The 20,893-nt window shown below is 52.7% G+C and overlaps 7 protein-coding genes across 7 annotated transcripts; 5 read left to right on the top strand and 2 right to left on the bottom strand.

The window, feature by feature from the left end:
• Positions 1–280: 280 nt before the first annotated feature.
• SMAC4_08194 (uncharacterized protein) lies at positions 281–2,344 on the top strand (the record flags this gene model as incomplete). Its single annotated transcript, XM_003351130.2, has 2 exons — positions 281–439; positions 498–2,344. 2 exons carry the CDS (start codon positions 281–283, stop codon positions 1,215–1,217), a joined length of 879 nt encoding a protein of 292 aa, XP_003351178.1. The 3' UTR covers positions 1,218–2,344.
• Positions 2,345–3,647: 1,303 nt separating this feature from the next.
• On the top strand, positions 3,648–6,264 carry SMAC4_08193 (uncharacterized protein). The gene is made up of 2 exons (XM_003351129.3): positions 3,648–4,052; positions 4,108–6,264. The coding sequence occupies exons 1-2, from the start codon at positions 3,880–3,882 to the stop codon at positions 6,131–6,133; spliced, it is 2,199 nt and encodes a 732-aa protein (XP_003351177.1). The 5' UTR covers positions 3,648–3,879; the 3' UTR covers positions 6,134–6,264.
• A 1,475-nt stretch (positions 6,265–7,739) lies between these two features.
• SMAC4_08192 (uncharacterized protein) lies at positions 7,740–8,348 on the bottom strand (the record flags this gene model as incomplete). Its single annotated transcript, XM_066090762.1, has 1 exon — positions 7,740–8,348. The coding sequence occupies one exon, from the start codon at positions 8,346–8,348 to the stop codon at positions 7,740–7,742; it is 609 nt and encodes a 202-aa protein (XP_065947344.1).
• A 5,111-nt stretch (positions 8,349–13,459) lies between these two features.
• On the top strand, positions 13,460–14,525 carry SMAC4_12926 (uncharacterized protein). The gene is made up of 3 exons (XM_066091163.1): positions 13,460–13,948; positions 14,013–14,136; positions 14,238–14,525. The coding sequence occupies exons 1-3, from the start codon at positions 13,834–13,836 to the stop codon at positions 14,428–14,430; spliced, it is 432 nt and encodes a 143-aa protein (XP_065947343.1). The 5' UTR covers positions 13,460–13,833; the 3' UTR covers positions 14,431–14,525.
• A 22-nt stretch (positions 14,526–14,547) lies between these two features.
• SMAC4_08191 (uncharacterized protein) lies at positions 14,548–15,878 on the bottom strand. The gene is made up of 3 exons (XM_003351127.2): positions 15,658–15,878; positions 14,817–15,604; positions 14,548–14,628 (listed from the first exon to the last, which is right to left on the bottom strand). The coding sequence occupies exons 1-2, from the start codon at positions 15,711–15,713 to the stop codon at positions 14,833–14,835; spliced, it is 828 nt and encodes a 275-aa protein (XP_003351175.1). The 5' UTR covers positions 15,714–15,878; the 3' UTR covers positions 14,548–14,628; positions 14,817–14,832.
• Positions 15,879–16,146: 268 nt separating this feature from the next.
• SMAC4_08190 (uncharacterized protein) lies at positions 16,147–18,572 on the top strand. Its single transcript, XM_066090761.1, has 2 exons — positions 16,147–16,273; positions 16,381–18,572. The coding sequence occupies exons 1-2, from the start codon at positions 16,191–16,193 to the stop codon at positions 18,530–18,532; spliced, it is 2,235 nt and encodes a 744-aa protein (XP_065947342.1). The 5' UTR covers positions 16,147–16,190; the 3' UTR covers positions 18,533–18,572.
• Positions 18,573–19,460: 888 nt separating this feature from the next.
• On the top strand, positions 19,461–20,789 carry SMAC4_08189 (uncharacterized protein; the record flags this gene model as incomplete). The annotated part of the gene is made up of 1 exon (XM_003351125.1): positions 19,461–20,789. One exon carries the CDS (start codon positions 19,461–19,463, stop codon positions 20,787–20,789), a length of 1,329 nt encoding a protein of 442 aa, XP_003351173.1.
• Positions 20,790–20,893: the final 104 nt, after the last annotated feature.

Genomic DNA, 20,893 nt, shown 5'->3' with positions numbered 1-20,893 from the left:
GGAGTTTTCGGAGTTTGCCTAGTTGGGAGTTTCGCTGTTGGACGGCCAATACGATCGGGCCAGGCTTTTATGTGCAAAAATCGTGGAGATGTTGTCGAAGATGATGGTATGGAAGGAGGAGATTCGACGGCCGCGTGGATTAGCCTTTGAGGGGTCTTTTAGAGGACAGCTGAAGTATAAATGGTCTGGCGCCGTGGCAGCTCTGATAAAAAATCTGGAGAAAGCAAGCAGTTAGCCACCATCTACTGACACCTTGGCTACTTCCTCCACCATCTTCACCATGTTGGCCAAAACACTATTCGGCCTCGCCCTCACCGCGGCCACTGGCCTCTGTGCGTCGCTGCAGCAGGTGACAAACTGGGGCAGTAACCCAACCAAGATCCAGATGTACACCTACGTCCCTGACAAGCTGGCCGCAAAGCCCGCCATCATCGTAGCCGTGAGCACTTACTTCCTCGTTCCCCAAGACAACCGTGATGCTGACGAGACAATAACAGATGCACGCCTGCGGCGGCACTGCCCCTTCTTGGTATTCGGGCACACGGCTCCCCTCGTACGCCGACCAAAACGGCTTCATTCTCATCTATCCCGGCACGCCCAACATGTCCAATTGCTGGGGGGTTCACGACCCCGCCTCTCTCACGCACGGAGCGGGCGGTGACTCCCTCGGCATCGTCGCCATGGTGAACTACACCATCGCCAAATACAACGCCGACGCTTCGCGCGTCTACCTGATGGGCACCTCCTCGGGTGGTATGATGACGAACGTCCTCGCGGGAACTTACCCGGAGGTGTTCGAGGCCGGAGCTGCGTACTCGGGGGTTGCGCACGCTTGTTTCGCCGGGGCCGCGTCGGCTACTCCTTTCTCGGCCAACCAGACGTGCGCCAAGGGACTGCAGCACACTCCGCAGGAATGGGGCAACTTTGTGAGGAATTCTTACCCCGGATATACGGGACGCAGACCAAGGATGCAGATTATCCATGGCGCTGCCGACACGCTGGTGAATGCAAGGTGCGCGATGGAGGCTTTGAAGCAGTGGTCGAATGTGCTGGGAGTGGAATTCTCGAAGAATGTCACCGGCGTCCCGAGCCAGGCGTATACGCAGATTGTGTATGGAGATGGCACCAAACTGGTTGGCTATATGGGAGCGGGCGTGGGACATGTGGCACCGACGAATGAGCAGGTCATGTTGAAGTTTTTTGGGTTGATCAATTAAGGTCTGTGGTCTTGTCCAGGACAGTCCGTCGAGGAGATGATTAGCTGGTGGTCTGGGCAAAGGAATGCGGAGGTGAGGGTGTGGTTACGTACCCGAGTTCCATGGACTGGAACCTGGAGGTGGTGATGGCCGATGACGTTGGGTTCGGGGGCTTCAAGTTGACATCTGGAGACCAGGGACCGGGGTCGTCTGAGGCGGAGGGTGTTGGGGATTTTTTGCGATTAGTTATATATGGTACAGCTTGTGGTGCTGAAAACAAACAGCGGAAATAATGATCGATGGATGGATCTGAAACTCAACGGTCGACTTGTGGGCCTCCCTCCTTGTTTGACTTTGGTTGCTGTTGGGCATGCAGTGTTTGCACACGAGTCTCGGAGTTGCGTCGGAGAAGTCCATCGGCTCTTTATCGCGTTACTTTAGCAATATCGTACGGTGCCAAACTGTCAATGCCTGGTCTACCGCTTCGGCAGAGAACTTGAGGGGAGAATCCTCATTGTTGTTGTTCTGTTTTTGACGTTCAGTCTTGACCACTGAAAGTCCAGTCGGCAGATGTTGGAGTCGAGTGCCATGTTCCTGCCGCGTCTGTCTGCGAAATGCACTGCTGCCTGGAAGCATTCCGTCAGTGGCCGGCCTCAGCTTGCAGCTAACGCGGGACACGTACCCTTTGTTCCTTCCACTCTTGTCTACGAATGGAATGGAAGCTTCGTTTGCTCTTTGCTTCTTCGAGCCGACCCCAAAGACCCCACGCAACCGAAAACGCTGAGTTGTGCGGTGCTCGGATCTCTCCGCCAAAAAAAAACAAGAAGTAGAAGAAAAGGCAAATGTCCAAGTCCAATTGAGCTGAAGCCATCACTGCATCCCGTTATCTTCCATCTCTACTCTGTTAGGTACGGTCAAGTTATTCCGTCTCATTCTCCCACGGTGTCATCTGCCATCCCACCACTCCCGGCGCTTCCCATTTCTTCGCCAATCTCAACTGAACAATGCCTGCCGAACGCTCTCGTCCCTTGTGGCCATCATGATGCTGCCTGATTACTCTCGACAAAGACTCGAAACGCAACAAGTGACGGTGGCCACCGCAAATAGATTACTGATAGAGTGCTGCGAGTGATGTGAGTTCGACATTGGCCGGATGTGAAAGGCGAGGGGAATTCTAGGGGGAATTCTAGTACGCCAGGCATCCATCAAGGGGAAGCCAACAAACAATCGAGACACCTCGCAAAGCGCAACTTTGGACTCCCTGCAGCTCCTGCGACCTACCCTGGCCACAGCCGTCATCTCAAGTTCTCCCCAAGACAGAGGGCAGTGGACGACACTCGACCACGTGGTTCCTGGACCGTCTCTGTTCCTCCCAACATGCATCGTCGATATTACTGCCCGCGGAGCCTCAGCTGATGATAGTGTTCTCGCAGATATTACCGTACCAAGCAATCTCGTCGGCAACTCCACTCCATTCTTCCCACCGGGCTCACCTCCGATCTCGATCGGTTCTCCCGCCTGGCGACCTTCCCGTAACGAACAACGGCTACGAGCTGAAACGTGCGAATGTCTTGATTGGGACAAGCAAACATACTTGGGGTCAGCTATAACGGCCTCCTTATGGGCCATGCCATGGATGACAGCAAGTACAAGGGTTGCACCGACCCCTAAAGAGGCCCCGGCTCCATGCACGTAATATCGACAGGAATGCATGGAAGCTTTCTAGAAGGAATTCAGAGTTCGGACCTCGTCCCTGTAATGTCAGGGGGAAGGTGTGCAACCTTCGACACCGAATCCACCGAGGACAGGCATCGTTAGCTACGCCAACCTACCGGATCGGATGGGTGAACGCAGCCAACAGCGAACCGTCGATCTACAAGGCGACTGGTGCGCCCGATCACTGGTGTAACCGTCCGCAACCTTATACTCGCTTTTACTCTTGGCCATTGCTGCATGGAAGACCGCTTGGAAGAGCATCCTCACGCACCATATCCTCTGTGTGGCTTCCACCTTCTATCAGCCCGTCAACCGTTGATTCCCCAACCCGATCACTCGGCAATTCCCGAGCCCGGTCTTGAGGCCGGGATTACTGATCTACCTATCAGGTGCTGTTCCTTAGGCTGGCACTGGCTCTCTGTGGACGTACGCTCTTTTTACCCTAGATATCTTTCCTCTCACGTCTTTGCTTTCCTGAACCCGCTAACATATCGTGTTACTCTCCAGGGCCTGGCCGCGCTACAACAGACCCAACAGCCCGACTTTTTACACTTCGGCAACCCCTTTTTGCCAAACATGCAAAACGCAACGGGTGATATTACCAGTCCAGCTGCCCCCGAGTACCCTTGTCATCCTCCCTAGACAATACATCATCGTACGTATCTGAAGTCTGCCGTCGAAAATCGCGACCCCGTCTGCATTTCACCATCAGCTAGCTCCTACAGGGACAATACCCCAGTTCGGCATCACACAATGAACAATCCATACCATGAGCTTACGGCCGTTGTCAAAGAATGTGACCGGGTCGCCATGTGACATGTGGGTACGCTTCGGGGACCAACATGGGGATCAACACAGGTATATGATGGTATAGGTCCCCGAAGAGGAACTACATCGCCGAAGAACATCACCACCCTCCCCGTCCCAAACGAGATAAACATCCCAGCCCTTCTTATACTTGTCTACAATGTCATCTCCTGGAACTTCGTCCTCCAAAGCTTCTCCTGGGGGCACAAGGATTGGGCGCCCACCTCAGTGGACCGTGTCGAGGTCACGGAAGCTGGCCAGACTGTATGTCTACACAACCTTGTCCATCGGAAGGATCATCAAGGTTCTTGAGGACGATCTCTTCGCTCCCCGGTATGTTATAAACCACCGCTCCCTGGCAAGTCATCGGTGGCTGACCGGTCTCCAGGAAAAACTCGGCCCAAAAGACAGTGCATAAGATGCTCGACAATGACCCTCGTTATCTGCGGCCCGAGTCACGAGTTGAGATGGATCAACGCATTGATTGCCTGTCAAAGTCTACCATTCGCAAGCGAACACCAGGCCATACCACTGGCCGACCGGGTCCCAAAGAGGTCCAGCGAAGGATATCCGACTGTTCGACACTATACGCCGAAAAGGTATGCTCGTTACTTGACAACTTCACGATAGCGGATGGATCGGAACTCGAAGAGATACAGCAACACTCTTGGTGGGCCGAGTCTTTCGAACCTCCAGAGACAGACGTTGACACCTTCCAAGTGTCTCCCATCCCGGGCTTTGCGGTACCAGGGGATTTTCTGACTGCCCATACCCTGAACTGTGCTGAAGATCCAGCATCTGGACATGGTAGCGGAACTTGTTGGTGCGCAATCGTAGCGGAAACGACAAGAGAAGAAGGTTCATGGCTGGCACCAACTGGAGAGATCCGGGAAGAAGTTGGCGACCTATTTAGGAATCCATCCTCGGAGGCTTGCCAGTTGCATGATTCATTTGGCAACACCCTGCTTCACTTGCTTGCTGCCAGAAGTGCATGTCAAGAGCAGTTGTTCCGGCTCGTACCATATGCTGGCGATGCCTTGGGTCTTACCAACACTGCCAATCAGACGTTTCTTCATGTTTTGAACCCCGAATGGTTTTCCAACGTCCCGAGCGCCCTGTCGTCTCTCCAAAGACTTCTTGACGTTGTTCGTCACTCCGATCAGGACATCTTCCATATCACCGATGTCTATGGCCGCACCTTCTTCCACCGGGCGGCATCTCTGGTAGCAGACCGGGAAGTTTTGACCGATATTCTAACATACTGCAATGTCGCCATTCCACTGTATCGAGATGCATTCGGCTTTGATCCAATTGCCAATGTCCAGCCAGATCCGACCATTCTACCACCGGGAACACCCATCTACAGCAGCCCTATCTCCTACTCCCCACACGAACTCCCCAATCGCTCAAGCACACCCTCCAGGGTCCCCTCTCCCAGCATCAGCGTCGCTGGTGTCCCTTCTCCTGCAGACGAAGGGTCCTTCCTAGCCTACCACGCCCGCCTAATTCGAACCATCCACTCAGCCTACTCCAACCCCCTTGCCGAGGACTCTGAAGGTCGTAACGGCTTGCACTGTTTAGCAGAAGCCATCATCAACCAAAAAAGCATGGACGAGCAACGTTCAGCACTATCATCTACTTCCAGCAGCCGTCCACAAAAGCGCAGCAGACATTCATCGCTCTCCTTGGAATTCACCCCTATCCACGTCATCCAATCACCCATGTCCCCCGGTCCCACTTCCCACCCCTCTCCCACCACCAGTACCTTCAGCGTAGTGACAGTGACAGAAAAGGAAAATCCCCTTCCATCTCGCCTCCGCCACTTGAACTCTCTTCTCCATCCTTCCTCGGGACCCAGCGCCGTGGGCGTGAACCCAAACGCATACGACAAATCCGGCACCACTCCCCTTGTGGCCTTCATCCAGCATATTCCCGATCACGAAGACGACAAGTCTCGCACCCTCCAAAGTATCCTCGAGACACTAATACGTGGCGGAGCGAACATTGAAGCGAGGAATAAAAGAGGGGAAACCCCCCTTTTGATAGCGGCGAGGCTGGGGAGGAAGACTGCTCTAAGTGTGTTATTGGATCAGGGAGCTAACGTGCGGGCGAGAGATAAGTGGGGAAGGGGGGTTCTGGAGATTTTGGACTGGGGGGTCTTGGGGTGTAATGGGTCTGTTAATAAAGCCCTGCAGGGACATGGAGAGAAGTTGAGTGGAAGGGAAGAGGGGATTAAGGAGAGAGAGGAGTTGGCGCATTATGCTCGGTTGGAGGCTTGTAGGGGGTTGTTGACGGGACGGAGGGATTGGGGAGTTGGGTATGTGAGGGACGTGGAGAAGGAAGAGGATGGGGTGGGTGTGGTCGGGGAGTGGAGGGTTAAAGGACTGGTTGATGTGGATGAGATGGAGATGTGAAGTGCACAATGGGAGATGGCGGGGGGTTGACATATGGGGGGTCTTGGAATGGATCAAGACGTACATGTAGGATATGTATCAGCAACAAGCATGGACATGGCAATGAATTCGGCGCAGGATTGGCTTGGGCATTATTATAGACTTAATTAGTATGGTAGGTGGGAGATAGACTACCGATCGGTACATATCAAGTTCATTCTTCCCAAAAATCACCCTTCAGCTTGCCTGTCGAAATACCGCTACCAGTTCTTCAACATGGCACTCTGCGCGACTTATCATGTAAAAACGGGTAAGCGGAATTGGGCCATACTACAGAGGATGTAGGGTAGAGGTAATATGTAGAGGTAACGTTGTACAATGCCCCTGTGTGAAGGAGCATGCCGTGATCGCGTTGCACCACACTCTACTGTGTGAGCACCACGGGAGTGAGGGGGAGCAGCGGACATGATGGGATTTCTCCGCATGGGTAAGGGATGCTTGAAAGAACGGAAAAATTGGAGATTTGGAGAAACAGGTACGCGAGTACCCTAAAAGATGGTGGAAGTACATCGCCCTGGAGGTACCGGAAGTTCACAAATGGCAAGCGAAGGAGATTCCTAACCAACAACATAACATCCAAGGGTTTGTGTCTATTTAATCTCCATCTTCTTCTCCAGCGCAGCGCCCGTCTATCATCTATCCAAAAACACATCTACATCCAAAGTCTACCTATACAGCACCCGTTGCTCATTGGACAATCCGTCGATGCAGAGGAGACAACAGACAGGTGGAGGTACCTTTTGGGGTACTTCGTGTACATAGCTATTCCTTGCATCAATTGCTTGGCGCTGCTTACTCCAATTGTTTCTCCAACTCTCCAACAACTGCGGTGCCTCCTGGCCCAAAAGGTACCGCGCCGTGGATTGATTGTCTTTATATCCCGGGACATCCTTGTACGAATGTACGAAGAGAAATGGGAATTGGTCGGTCCCAATGGCTATGATGACTGCAGAAAGAATGCGGCGTATGCTTGTCTGATGGTGACTGTTGTCTATGAAGTGGTCTTGTCGGTTCCAGCGACTTCCTTGGTGTGATATGCGAGCCGCTTCTCGTGCGGGGGCGGCGGGGAAATGGTGGTGATGGGCTGGATATTCAGCGGTGCATGTTCAGTGGTTGTTGATTGCGCCGATAATGGCATCGCAAAGCAGTTCTTGTAAGGATGCAATAACGGGGAATCAACCTGCACGACCGAAATCCCATTTCGCTGCCGTGGGGAATGCTTGCTCCAGTCATGGTTCCGTCTGTTGGAACGGAGGTGGTGGTTTTTGGGGTCGATGCGCAAAGGTGATGTGGCAGCCATTCGGTAACAGCTCAGATTCCCGAGAAAAACAATCTAGGTTTTCGATGTTGAAGCGCTGGGACGTGATTTGGGAAACTGGATGAAGTTGAAACAGATTTGGGAAAAGATGTGGGACAAATGTTGAAGGAAAAGAACTTGAAGCGATAGATCGTCGTCAGATATGTGTAGCGTAAATGGCGTGAAGGAAAACGTAAAGAGTGAGGTTGCGAACTGAGCGCAGAAGTTTTCGTATATCGTGAATAACTGTTGATTTAAACTGACTGCCGGTTACAAAGGAGAGGATTGTCGTTGGAAGCGTGTAAGAAACATGTGCGGTACTTGGTGAAAAGCGGTAAGGAAATGAATTGGAAGTATCGTGATGGAAGTTGTACGAATGGAAGCAGATGCGTTTTTGAGCTTTCGCATTTTGTGAGCTTTGGAAGTCGTCCCCAAAAGAAAGATGTCTGGGCCTGGCGGGAGGACGTTGTGCATGGAGTGTGGTTCTAGCGTTGGGTGCTGTGTAAGTGCTTGGGCGTTGGTTTTCCTATTTGGGATGAAATCCTGATAAATGATTGGTTGGAATTTCGAGATTTGGTGGGGTAACGATCGGAACCGTGGATCCTCGTTTGGAAGACGACGGGATGAAAGGAACCGTAAATCAACGTCTCCATGTAACAAGTGATGTAGACAACTACTTATTGGCATTGAAAGTATTATCGAAATGGCGGATCTCGTCACTAGCGCGGGTCTCGTAGAATGTAGTCCGAAATTCCTCGTCGTTGACAATGGTGCTGGTAGTTGTGACATCGTCATGTTGAAGACGAGCGTAGATGGTGCCCTCATCCAAGCGGTGCTGGCCTTCAAACATAGCGAGTCTATAGTGCTGGAGAGAGCCATCGTCAAAGAGAATGTCGGTGTTATGAGCACCCGATACAACAGACCCTGATTGAGAGATGTTGGACCGTCCAATGGTCCTGGCCTCTGTGGACATGGAGCCACCCTGCGCGAGACCGGATCGGTTGCTACGGCGAAACTAGTGTTATCCCTAGACTAAAGATGGCAAAATATCGTCTTTTGATTGTGTTCTTTTGCATACCTGGGACATCCAGCGGGAGAGTCAGTCTTGACCTTCTTTTTTGTTGAGGTCGGACCGCGTGAAGTGCGGTCACTCGGGGACGACATGGTGACTCGGACCTGTGGTGAGACAGAGTGGACGGGAGAGAAGATAAATACACGCGTTGGGGAAAGGTAATTTGAATTACGGAAGGAAAACGTCAAGCAAAGCCTGAGAGATAGATTGCTGTGTCGAAGTCATGTAGACGAGGGGCGAGAGTCATGATATATATACCTCCAGTTTGTGCCGGCATTCTAGGAGAACATGTCCTTGGGCTGACATCTTGGGAGGTGAGTCAATGAAAACCCGTTTTAGGTCGCTGTACATCATTAAGTGACCTAGATAAGTAGAAACGAATGTTATAATACCGTAATACAGGCATATGTACATGTAGTGGCTGTTCATTGGGACTTTTCTGTATTTGAAGGGGACTTCGTCGACAAAGTCTTCCTAAACCTCTCAGGGGTGTTCTAGGGTATTGTGTAAAGTCGGTCAATGACGGAAGAACTTGATGGGAGTTGATATTGGAGCATCGGGTCGGAATGGGCGGCAGCTGAAAGCTTCAGTTGGAGGATACAAGCAGGTAGTTTGTGACTGTCTTGGGTGCGCCACGTTCATTGTGGAGGCACGTGAGGGTGGTACAGAGAAGGGATGAGTGTAGAAGCCGCAGTGACGGGTCGCTCACCTGGACCAAGAGGCTCAACTTCCAGTGAAAAAGCGTGGCTCCAAGCTCGCCTCTTTGCGGGTGAGGTGACACGAGCCCTACCATGCCACTGGGCCAGGGTTTCGACGTTCCCCAAGTTTTGCAGTTGCCTTGTGCGAACATGCGAACCATTTCCAGCGGGTCGGATATCCAATATGCTGTGGTGCGCGAACCACCACATGCATACAATCGTTATTGCCGATGAAGTTCGTCCCTCACCAACTTCTTTGGGTGTGCACCCAATCTCTGCCCCCAACGCGCCTGCACAGGCAACCTCAATACCGCACAATACCGAACATACGTTACCGGTCATACGTTTCCAGCAATCCAGCGATCGTGATCTCTTGCTTTAAATCTAATCCCTAAGCACCCAATGCAGAATTTAAGAAGAGATTCCCAGTGTTCCTGTTGAAAATCTACGTATGACCCGGTAGGTATTGTGCGGTATCGCTACCTACCTAAGTGCATTGAGGTTCGCTTTCTTGCTGTCATTGATTTGAAGCTACCGCCATCTCCGTCAGCTGTCGTTGTCAATGTCATTATGAGGGCACCTCGAGAGAGTGTGAACTTCCACCACCTCTCTATTAGGGAAGACTCTACCTACGGACCACAACCAAAATGGCATATGACAACAACATACCTCTAGGGGGCGATGTTAACGTGCCAATATCGACAGTTTCCAGTTGACCAAGTTGACAGCAATCACTAACTCCAAAGGACGAGGACTTGGTGATGTGCATTGCAAGTGTTTGTGCGGCTGACCACAATAAACAAGTGGCGGGGCTTGCCGGAGGGAATTTTTGGGACTTGCCAGCTAAGGTATACATAACAGGACTACCTATACAGAAATCAGGCGTAACTGTACCTAGTCGGATTGGAAATACTCTGTAATATTCGTCATCAGGGCCAAAAACGCCTTCGAGTAACGAGTACCAAGGTACATATTCCCAGGGAACGCACTCTCGTTGCGAACCATTCTAGGATGCGAATCTACCTAGCTTCCCGTCCCTTGCACACGGCTTGTGTTTTCGGGCATGTTATAACGAGACAACGACGCTAAGATCTCCACACATGCATATACACTAAATATGTACGTACCTCTATGCAGTGATGAATCAAGGCTTAATGTGCCTTGTCCTAAGATTAGGAAGACATACAAATCAAGGCCATCCCGTTCAACTTCCTCAATTTGTCTCCCCACATCATCACATACACGCTCCCAGCTGCACAACTTGTTCTTCTGGCCAAACTACAGTACCCACGGATGTCCCAAGCCAAGAGATATGGATTTCAAAAACCGTGTCCCTTCCGAGTTCAAGGATGACGGAAGGTGCCGTAGTATGTAACTCAAAGTTTCATGAAGATGAAGGTTTACATTTGCTGACATACGTCGTCTTCAATTTCAGACGGTACCAGTACCAATCATTCAATACGATGACAATACGGATCCTCCCATGCAATTGATGTGCACAGTTGCCGCAGTATCAAGCAGCCTCACCACGCGGCCACGTCGATATCTCTCTGATCTGTTTGTGAGCTCAAGACATCCACCATCTGTGCCGGGTTCTATAGCAGGTATTCATGGACGGATTACGTTGATCTCATAGGGGCCGAACCAGAGGGCCACGGAATGCCTTCAACAACCAGACGTCGAAAAACGACCTCAGAGATGGCGTGAATATCTGTGCCAAGCCATGGATTAATCTCAACATGGCCCGAGTTGATATTGAGGAGGATACCTCTATCCAAGGCTCGGACCAGAGACTCGAATAAATCTCGCACCGACACCGATTCTTCTCCACAAACCCTATCTGGCATCGAAGTTCGCACACCCTAAAAGCCGCGTAAGAATTATCTGGGCCTTCTACACCTAAGATGCGCAACACAACCCCGAGAGGATTGACCATATGCAGCTTGTTTTCAGGTCAGACAAGAACTTCGTGGATGCGACAGTCCTTCGGTCTACAAACAACCTCTCGCGAGATTCATAGCCCCCTGCGTCAACAACAACAACGAGTCGCTTTGGGATTCCCAGCTAAATCGGATCATCTTGCATCATGGCCAAGACCACAATGATGACTCGAAGATGATCAGGCCTTGGGGCTTCATGCATCACGATCAGGACCACCCGAGCCACTTACCCCAGTGCCTATGTGGACCATGCTCCCTCCGATCCAAGCCCGTCCACTCGTCCATGTGATCGCCCTGCCGATCCTGGCTACACCAACACCTCCATGCTCTCACGCCCTCTGAGTTGTCGCCTCTTCATCCCGTCCCCCTCTGACCCTACCAAAGCCCCGGAATGGTACAAGAAATGGTGACAGAAAGCAGAGGGACGATGAGATGGGCTGGGGAGGCACTGGAGAGGATGAAGGACAGCGACATCCCATGGACCGAGGCGGATGACACCATTACCCGCCACTACCGCTATCATCATCGCCCATGCCACGACATGCCAGATATCGTTTCGATGTTGCCATCTTTGCCCTCGTCATCAGCAGCCACTCACCTAACCATCGCTTCTCCTCAAGCTCGACATTTGCCTCAGCCTCAATCCCAGTCGGAACCCGGTGCTTATCTCGGCTGTACTCAGTGTCTCGATACCGCCAGGCCGCCAAAGCTTGACACTGGCGATCACTGCTTGCGTTTGGGCTCTTGGGTGCGAGGTTGAGTCTCTCACGGCAGTAGGGTAGAGGTACCTACGTGTCCGAGGAGACTGTGGTCTGGTTCCGCGGGGTCATGACAACTGGCTCATATGGAGCCTCAACCCGGCCTCCTCTTCGGTATTGGCCTCAACTCAACCCCCCTTTTGTGTCGTGATCGCGACCTCATGTACAACCTCAACTCAACCTAACACCCTCCCATTCTTTCCACTCTCCCTCGCCAAGCCGTGAAAGCCTTGTGTTTTTATCGGTAGACTCGGTGGCTTCGGTCCGCAGAAAATGCGTCCCCCAAAGCATCCAAGACACACCCACTGCCGTACGTAGCTTATCGCTAGAGGTAGACTTTGATAGCCAATATAACACTCTCTTCAAATGTGGAGACGACGATCTGGATGAGACCAACATTTTTGGGAAAAGCGCTCGTCCCTTCTGCCATGGTCAACGCGTCCGAAGATATACCGGTTGTCCCAGGTCTCTCCCACAGTCCAGCCTGGAGGCAAGGCCGCGGTGACTTCTTGCAGTGTCATTCGAGTTTGGGATGTTGCATTGGCCTGGGAAACTCGCATTGAGGCGCAAGAGATGTGAATGATAATATCATCATAGAAATCCTCATCAAAATCTCCCGGGAGTAGAGTCACGGCCCGGATATGCCCTGGGTTTTCCAGTGTCTGGTAGGTGTACAGTTGGCCCAGAGACTTGGTTTCAGGTGGTTTGATAGCAGAGGGCATGGGCCGACGTGAGTGCCTGGTAGCACGATGGTGAAGTCGGCTGGCTTGGGGTGAAAGTGAGTGTGGTGAAGTGGGCGAGGGGCCATAGCTTGAAGTACTTTAAGTTGTCAATCCCATGCTCACCGACACCAGCAAGGGCAGTCACGACACCCATGGGCTGCATGCGACAGCGACATCATTTGCGACGCCTCCGTGATGCGACAGAATGCATTTGAAGTTGTTATCATTGAGTGCGCCTGCCAGAAAAGAAGGCGCATTGGGCTATCAAGGTGAATGAAGGCAGCTCGTCGGTCGGAAGGGGCGTAGGCCTGACTTACCTGGCATCAATGTCTTCATTTGCCCCGCACGTCACCCGCACACGGGGAAAGCGGCGCCACAGTCCTGTGATAACTTCCATCGTCGCCAGCTTGGGGAGGGACAAGGACGCTGGGATTGAAGCTCAAGAAAGCTTGATGGAAGGTCCAACCACGCGCAACGTCGCAGCATGACGCCCATGCAGGCTAGAGGTGTCGCGACATTTCGGATTGACGCTTCAAAAGGTCCCACCGAATCCAGTCCAAGAAGGGGAAGAGCAAGGAAAAGAATCAATGAAGTGTGATCAACCATCATATGATCCGTTGCAATTGTAACATATCCAAAGAGTTTCTGCGCCGCCTTCATGCAGCGAACCAGTCCCGAATAGTTGGTGATGTTGTGTTGAGCCAGGTGCTCGTGACGATGTTTGCTCCAAACCTCCAAACACTGCACGCTGAAGATTGCAACCGCGCCCAACAGGACAACCCCAACCCTAGCCCCGGTATTGTCCAATCCGTTTCTTTTTTGGGTTTTCTTTTTTTTTTGGTTTAGGTCACCTCGACCTACCAACGATTGACGACGTCAATTTCTTCTTGCAATTCTGTTCATCCGTCAGAATTCATTGCAGACAGAATTGAAGGTCAATACGTCCTTCGTGTATGTTTTTTTTCCTTACTATTGCACTGAGGAAGGCTAATAATACTAACCCTTACTCTCAAATGTGGAGAGCGTGAACTTTCACACATATCGCCACCACTGTTTTTATCACGAACATCCAATCATCGAAAACCTCATCGTAGACGGAAACAACTTCCATTGAACGTCCACATATCACCTTCCTACCGACCATACATACCTACTATCGCAATCACTCCCAGAGATGGCTCGCTCCGAAGAAGCCCAAGCCTTTTTCCACGCCGTCTACAGCGCCGTGCAAGAGATTCCTCACGGAAAAGTCACCAGCTACGGCCACATTGCAAAGCTGGTTGGAACTCGTATGCAACCTGCCACTCACTCAGACCACAAGTGCAAATGCTGATAAAGAAGAAATAAAAAAAGCCCAACGTCCCCGACAAGTAGGCGTCTGCCTTAAACATCTCCCTGTTGACCCGTCGGCGAGGTTCAACCACGAGAACGTACCGTGGCAGAGGGTGATTAATGCCAAGGGGGTTATATCTTCGAGGTATGTGCATTCGCAACAACAGGTTGAACAATGAGACTCGGAGAAAAGCTGCTTGGTGAACTATGTGTTACGAATCAGACACTGACAACCAGTTCATCCAGATCCCAACCAGAAGGATCACGCAGCCAGGCAGCGGCATTGGAAGCTGAAGGCGTGGTTGTTACAACAGGGGCACTGGGAGAGCTCATGGTTGACTTTGCAGAGTATGGATGGTTTCCAAGGATATTGCCGTCAGAGGAGGGAGATGGGCTGGAATCCGGTGACAGTGAGGAAGACGAAAGCAATGAGGAATAGTTACGAGGAACAACAGCACAGAAATCCAAGAGCATGGCCACAGCGAGCAAGCGATAGCACAGGTCACGAAGAGCAATGAGAGAAGATTATGAAGATGATCAATTGTCATTGGTAGCTATTCTGCAGTGCACCCGAGTGACGATGACTTCGCATCTTCCAGCGAGCCTCAAGCGGTGTATGTTCAAGGTAGTAACCTGTCTTTGTGATCTGTTAGCAACAGAGCTCGCATCAAAAGAATGATAACATGAACGATTGTGATGATGCTTTCTCATATAGCGGTTGGACAAGTTTTTCCACATAGTGTTTCGGTACAGGTCTGTGAACATTGTTTTTCTAATCATAAAAAGCGGGGAGGGTGTGGAACTGACGATGAAGAGGGAACATACCAATTGGTGACATTGATCAATCAACCCGTCGCTTTTTGGCAGCGGGTTTGAAGAACGATTCCATCGTCTTCTGTTTAGTGTCGAACTTGGCACTCCCGATGCCACCCCGAGTCCTTTTCAGGCCTTGGAGGTGGTCAAGGGCATTGGCCCGGACGACAGTCAACCTAACAGCCGACTTCTCGGTATCCTCAGACGATGGAATGGCATCCACGTTGATCTCGAGGTATCCGGTGTTGCTCCAAGAGGCGAGGAACTCTGACCTTCCGGCAACAGAGCCCGACGAGGAATTGACGTTGGCAAGCCTCGTCATATCTTCCGGGGCATAACGCGCCCAAAGAGATCTCAAGAGCGAGTTGAGGATCAAGCCATGCGCGACAACCAGGACGGAGTTGGATATCTTGCACTTGTCACCGGTGAGTATACTGTCCAGCAGCGGACCCAGGTGGGCTTGGATGAAGGCGGTGGCTCGCGCGCGCATCTCGTCATGCGTTTCAGCATCGGGATGCGGCGTGCCAAAGCGCTTCCCCTCGGCGGATCGGAAATCGCGTTCGCGTAGCTCGACAACTTGTACCAGTTGGAGCTTGGGACGGTCGGGATCTTCCTTCTCCGTTGCTCTCTCCACCTGGGCGTCGACAATGGCCTGGGCAGTATTGACTGCGCGTTGCAGATCGGAAGAGAAGATGTGCGTGACAGGACCGATTGCTGACGCCGGCGAGGCAAAGTGGGTGGCTAGACGACAGGCCTGCAAAACACCGTGGGTGGTGAGGGGAGAATCACGGATGCCTGCGCTGGGAAGAGTTAGACGATATCCTCAAGTCATGGTGGACCGAGTTGAACGTACTATAAACCGGCCACGTTGTCAACGGTCTCTCCATGTCGAATGAGGAAGAGCCGCATGATGTTGTTGAATGATGAACGACAAGACGAAGGACAGCATATGTCAATCGTCCCAGTTGTCCACGTTCAGGTGGCGGATGAGGAATTCATCATTGCCGGAATGGGATTAGCAAACCGCGGGGAAGCGGTTGCTTGGTGTCAATCGCCCAAGTGAATGGTGATTTGTGGAAGGAAAAAGGGAAGAGAATTCCAAGAAGGAGCGGCAGCAGAAGAAAATTTTAAAAGGGCACAGCTCAGGTGGGGCGTAGAATGCCGCTGTCCAGGGTCCTCCCCGCCTGGAACGTCCACTAACTCCACCAGCGCTACCGATAAGGATCCGATAAGGAGTTGATTTCCCAAAAATTTCTGGACCGCTGCAGCTCCCGGTGAAGGGTCGAGGACGGCTGCCAGACTGGAGAAGAACAGAGGGACCGGCTTCCACTCTTGCGACTTGCATCTTCAACACTCAAGAATATCGCCCATTCTCTAGCCGCCAAGATGCCCAAGAGAAAGGTCGCCGCCCTCGAAAAGGTCGATGCTGACCTGGTCAGTTTACAGTACAAGATCAGGAGGGATCCCAAGTAAGTTTGTTGTTCTTGTTGTTCTCGTCGTCGCCAATTGCTGCTGCCAGCATCGGTCGCATTCCATGGAATTTGTTTACTAACAACACGGCCTTTTCCTCCTCCAGGTCCTACGCCCAAGAGTTCTACGACCAGTGGCTCGCATACGACGCCCAACGCCAAATCTTCATCTCCTCTCCCTCGTCTGCTTCCAGCGAAGACAACAAGAAATTCCACGACCTCGTTGACCTCATCGCCCACTGCGCCGATCTCTACCCCGATGTCACCGCCCCCTACTACGACCAGCTCAAGGAACTCTTGACCCAACATCATGCCGTCCTCAACCCCGATCTGCGCGAAAAGGTCGTTGGCAGCTTGTCTCTCCTCCGTCGCAAGGATGTCATTGACTCGACCAGCCTGCTCACCACCCTGTTCCCCATCCTGATCTCGACTCCTTCCAAGTCCCTCCGCTCCCTCCTCTACACCAAGATCATCAGCGACCTGCGCGAGTCCAACTCCAAGGCCACCAACCACAAGCTCAACCGCACTATCCAGACTGTCCTGCACAACCTGGTTACCTCGGACCGTACTTCGACCAAGGGCATGTGGGCCTGCCGCATCACCCGCGAGCTGTGGCGCCGCCAGATCTGGACCGATGCCCGCCCCTGCGACGTCATGAAGGAGGCCTGTTTGTCCGACAACGAGAAGGTTGTCGTTGGTGGTGTTCGCTTCTTCTTGGGCGGCGACAAGGAGCGCGAGGAGATGGAAGACGACTCTAGTGACGAGGAGATTGACGTTAAGAAGGTCAAGCATCAGGGCACTATCAACAAGAAGACCAAGAAGCGCCAAAGGGTCATGGAGAAGGCCATGGAGAAGATCAAGAAGCAGGAGCGCAAGAAGCATGCCCCTCACCCGCTGAACTTCTCGGCTCTTCACCTTATTCACGATCCCCAAGGGTTCGCCGAGCAGCTTTTCCAGAAACATCTGCAAAATACCAAGTGCAAGTTCTCCCTGGATAACAAGCTCCTTGTCCTCCAGCTCGTCACCCGTCTGGTTGGTCTGCACAAGCTCACCATCATTTCCTTGTACCCTTGGTTCACCAAGTACCTCACGCCCAAGCAACCGTCCGTCACGTCATTCCTCGCCTCTTTGGCGCAGGCGACACACAACCACGTTCCTCCCGACGCCATTGAGCCTCTCGTCATCAAGATCGCCAACGAGTTTGTCTCTGAGGCTTCCGCCGCTGAAGTCGCTTCCGCCGGTATCAACTCTATCCGCGAAGTCGCTCTGCGTCAACCGCTCTGCATGAGCGAGACCCTCCTCCAGGATCTAGTCATGTACCAGAAGTCCAAGGACAAGGGTGTGGTGATGGCCGCCAAGGGTCTCCAGTCTCTTTACCGTGAGGTCTACCCCGAGCTGCTGCAGAAGAAGTTCCGCGGCAAGGAGGCGACCATGGGATTGAAGTCGGGCGAGGTCAAGAGGCTCAAGTTCGGTGAAGAGCAAGTGGAGAGTGGTATTGAGGGTATCGAGCTTCTCGAGAAGTACAAGGAGGAGCAAAGACTCAAGAAGCTCGCCGAGAAGGGTGAGGATGCCGATGGGGACGCCAAGATGGAGGATGAGGATGAAGACGGTTTCAACTCCGACGAGTGGGAAGTCGCCTCCAACGATTCCGATTCTTCGACCGGATGGATCAATGTCGAGCACTCGGACGACGAGGACGAAGGCCCTCCCGCAGCCAAGAAGCAGCGTCGCGACAGCTCTGCTGCTCCCGACCTGATTTCCGATGAAGCCATGGCCGCCGCCGCCGAAGCCAACCGCATCTCCAAGCTCGCCATGACTACTATCCTCACACCAGCCGATCTTGCCAAGTTGGCAGAACTCCGCCGCGAGGCACAATTAGACAAGATGACAGGCAACGTCTCCAAGAGGAGACAGGAACTCATCAACAAGCACATCGAAGACGGTGTTACCGCCGACGACATCGAGTTGCCTGCCCAGATAGGCAAGAAGAGCACCAAGGAGGAGCGTGTGGCCATGGCCAAGGACGGCAAGCCCGGGCGCGAGGAGCACAAGTCTACGCAGGCCATCAGGAAATCCAAGAAGGAGGCCGAGGGCAAGTCGTCGACGAATAAGGAGAAGGCGAGAAAGAAGAACTTCTTGATGACGGTCGGTAAGGCCAAGGCGAAGCACAAGAGGTCGTTGGTCGATACCAAGAAGAGGTTGACGGCGCATATTGCCAGGAGTAAGAGTGGAGGAAGGAGAAGGAACGGTATGAACTGAGAGGGACAATGATCTTCTGGGTTGGAATGGTATATACTCGTACGTACGTTTTAAAGTTCTGGGAATTGTATTTGCATACGAGTGTCTTGCTCGTTAATGGGTCATCACACATGTTCCTCGTGCTTTTGGGTGAAGCTGTTGTCCATCATTGATACGATGTCCGTGACGCCCAGTCCCTCTCCTCCCTGCCATCCGTCCTTGAAATTGCTCATTGAAACAACAGCGAAGAAGTGTCATTCTCACTTTCTTGAGCAGAAGCCCTCCAAATCTCGAAACCCTCAGCCCCATAGCGACATTATTGTCTTGATCACACACTTCGACTGGACTCCACGATCACATTGCACTCTTATCTTCGGTCTCGGCAATGAATACAACGGCCAACAAGACAGACATTACAAGTACAATGCCGGCCCGTCGAATCAGATCCTGCGCTTTTAGAACCATCCGACCGACGGGCTGGGTCTAGAGCTGATGGTTCGACACCGTACTTTCATCTGATACCAGCGGCGTTTGCCTGCCCCCTCCGCCTTACCACACGGTCTTTTACTCCGTACCTTCCAGTTGGCAACGGATGATGGGCCAGGACGGGTACCCGGATACGTAATACCCAAGGCCAGACCTTCGTCTGAACTTTGGACAAGGCACGCAGCTGGCAGAAGCCCATGGATGCCATGGGAGCCTTCTGGATAAAATAGGGCAGAAACCCCTCCATGCCCTCCTTCTCCTCGACTCTCAGAGAAAAAAAATCCATTCTCTCCCTCCATCAAGTCACCACACCATCATCACGGTCTTGATCGAAACATCGTCACCCGCGCTTCAAGACTGGACTTCATCGCGCAAGTGGAAGCTCACAGCCAGGTCAAGTAATAACCAAACCAGCACCACCCTCAACTTACTCTCGTCATCAAGCAGGGAACGCGACGGGACAATGAAGTCTCACGTCCTCCTCACCCTGAGCGCCAGCCTCACACAGGTTCTGGCTGCTCCCTACATCGAGAGACCTACCCGTGATCTCACCGGCCACGAGACCGTCACCACCACAGCCAGCGCTGAGTATCGCGTCGATGGCTTACCTGGTCTTCCCAAGCCCCAGACCATGTTCTCGACTTCTTCGACTCACAGTCACCATACTCACGGTACTCACCACGCTCACGGCACCGAGACTGGCGCTGTGATTGTGCCTGTGCCTACTCCTGGCGGTTACGGCGGCATCGGCAGCTTCACCGAACACGCGATTGCTGAATCTGACTCTGAGACTGAGAGCATCGTGACTGAGGTCGAGACCGAGACCGTGGACATCAAGACCGTCACTGTCGACGTCGCAGCCTCTGCTGATGCCAGTCATGCCACCAACACCAACTCGATTGTTGCTGGTCCCAAGCACAAAACCGCCATCACCGTCCACCCGGTTTTCGTCACCGCCAGCTCTGCCAAACATACCAGCAACAGCAACGTCGCCCACCCCCGCAACGTCGAAGTCCAGCTGGCTGGCCCTGAGAAGCAAGAGTTCACAACCCTAACCTTCACCTTCGGCACCATGGCCACTACTTACACCCTGGCCCTTCCCAACGGCGCCGACGCAACCGACACTCCTGCCCCTGTCATCCGTCCCACACGTAGCTACCCGCTTGCTCCCCCTTCAGGTACCTGGACCGAGTGGAATAGCATGATCACCAGCACCATTCCCGCCGGCGTTATTCATCGTTCAGCTGCTACTTCTCCCTTTTTTACTCTCAGTGGCACCGCCAGCGACTACCATAAGATCCTGCCCATCCCAGCGCCCATCCCCAACCCCTTGGAGGAAGCTGCTCTAAGCATGACCACACCCACCCCGACCCTGCCTCGTCCCAGGGAACAAGTCCTCACCACGATCCTCAACGGTGGCGCTGGTGCTGTTGAGCGTCTCGAGGACTTCCAAGTCGGCAAAGAAGCCCATTCCATGGACGCTAACCACTCCGACGCCCCTGCCTCTCTCCCCGTCAGCAAGCACCATATGGACAAGAACGACGCTCCCATTCATGTTCGCGATGATGCCCCCGAGTCCCATGACTTGTCGTGGTACTTCACAGCCAGCTACACCGATGATTCGGTCAGCTTGACTATGCAGCCTTGTTATTATGATTGGCAGTGTTGGCCGGAGCCGACTTCCAGCAACACGGAGGTTTTCTTGCCGGGTGTTGATGGTGGTAACAAGGCAAAGGTGGCTGCTGCTACGAAGACTGCTACGCAGACTGCTTCTCAGACTCGGGGTGTTTGAACTTGAGTTTCTGGGAGTCATCAGACTTTGAGGATCTAGATTCGACATGATCTGATATGGCCTGGGAGGGTCTGGTTCGCGAGGTGCACTTGCAGATGACGACT

Source organism: Sordaria macrospora, chromosome 5 (assembly GCF_033870435.1).
Source record: "Sordaria macrospora chromosome 5, complete sequence".
Classification (NCBI taxonomy): Eukaryota; Fungi; Ascomycota; class Sordariomycetes; order Sordariales; family Sordariaceae; genus Sordaria; species Sordaria macrospora.
Note: the sequence above shows the minus strand (reverse complement) of the source record. Positions and strands in the feature narration are given on the sequence as shown.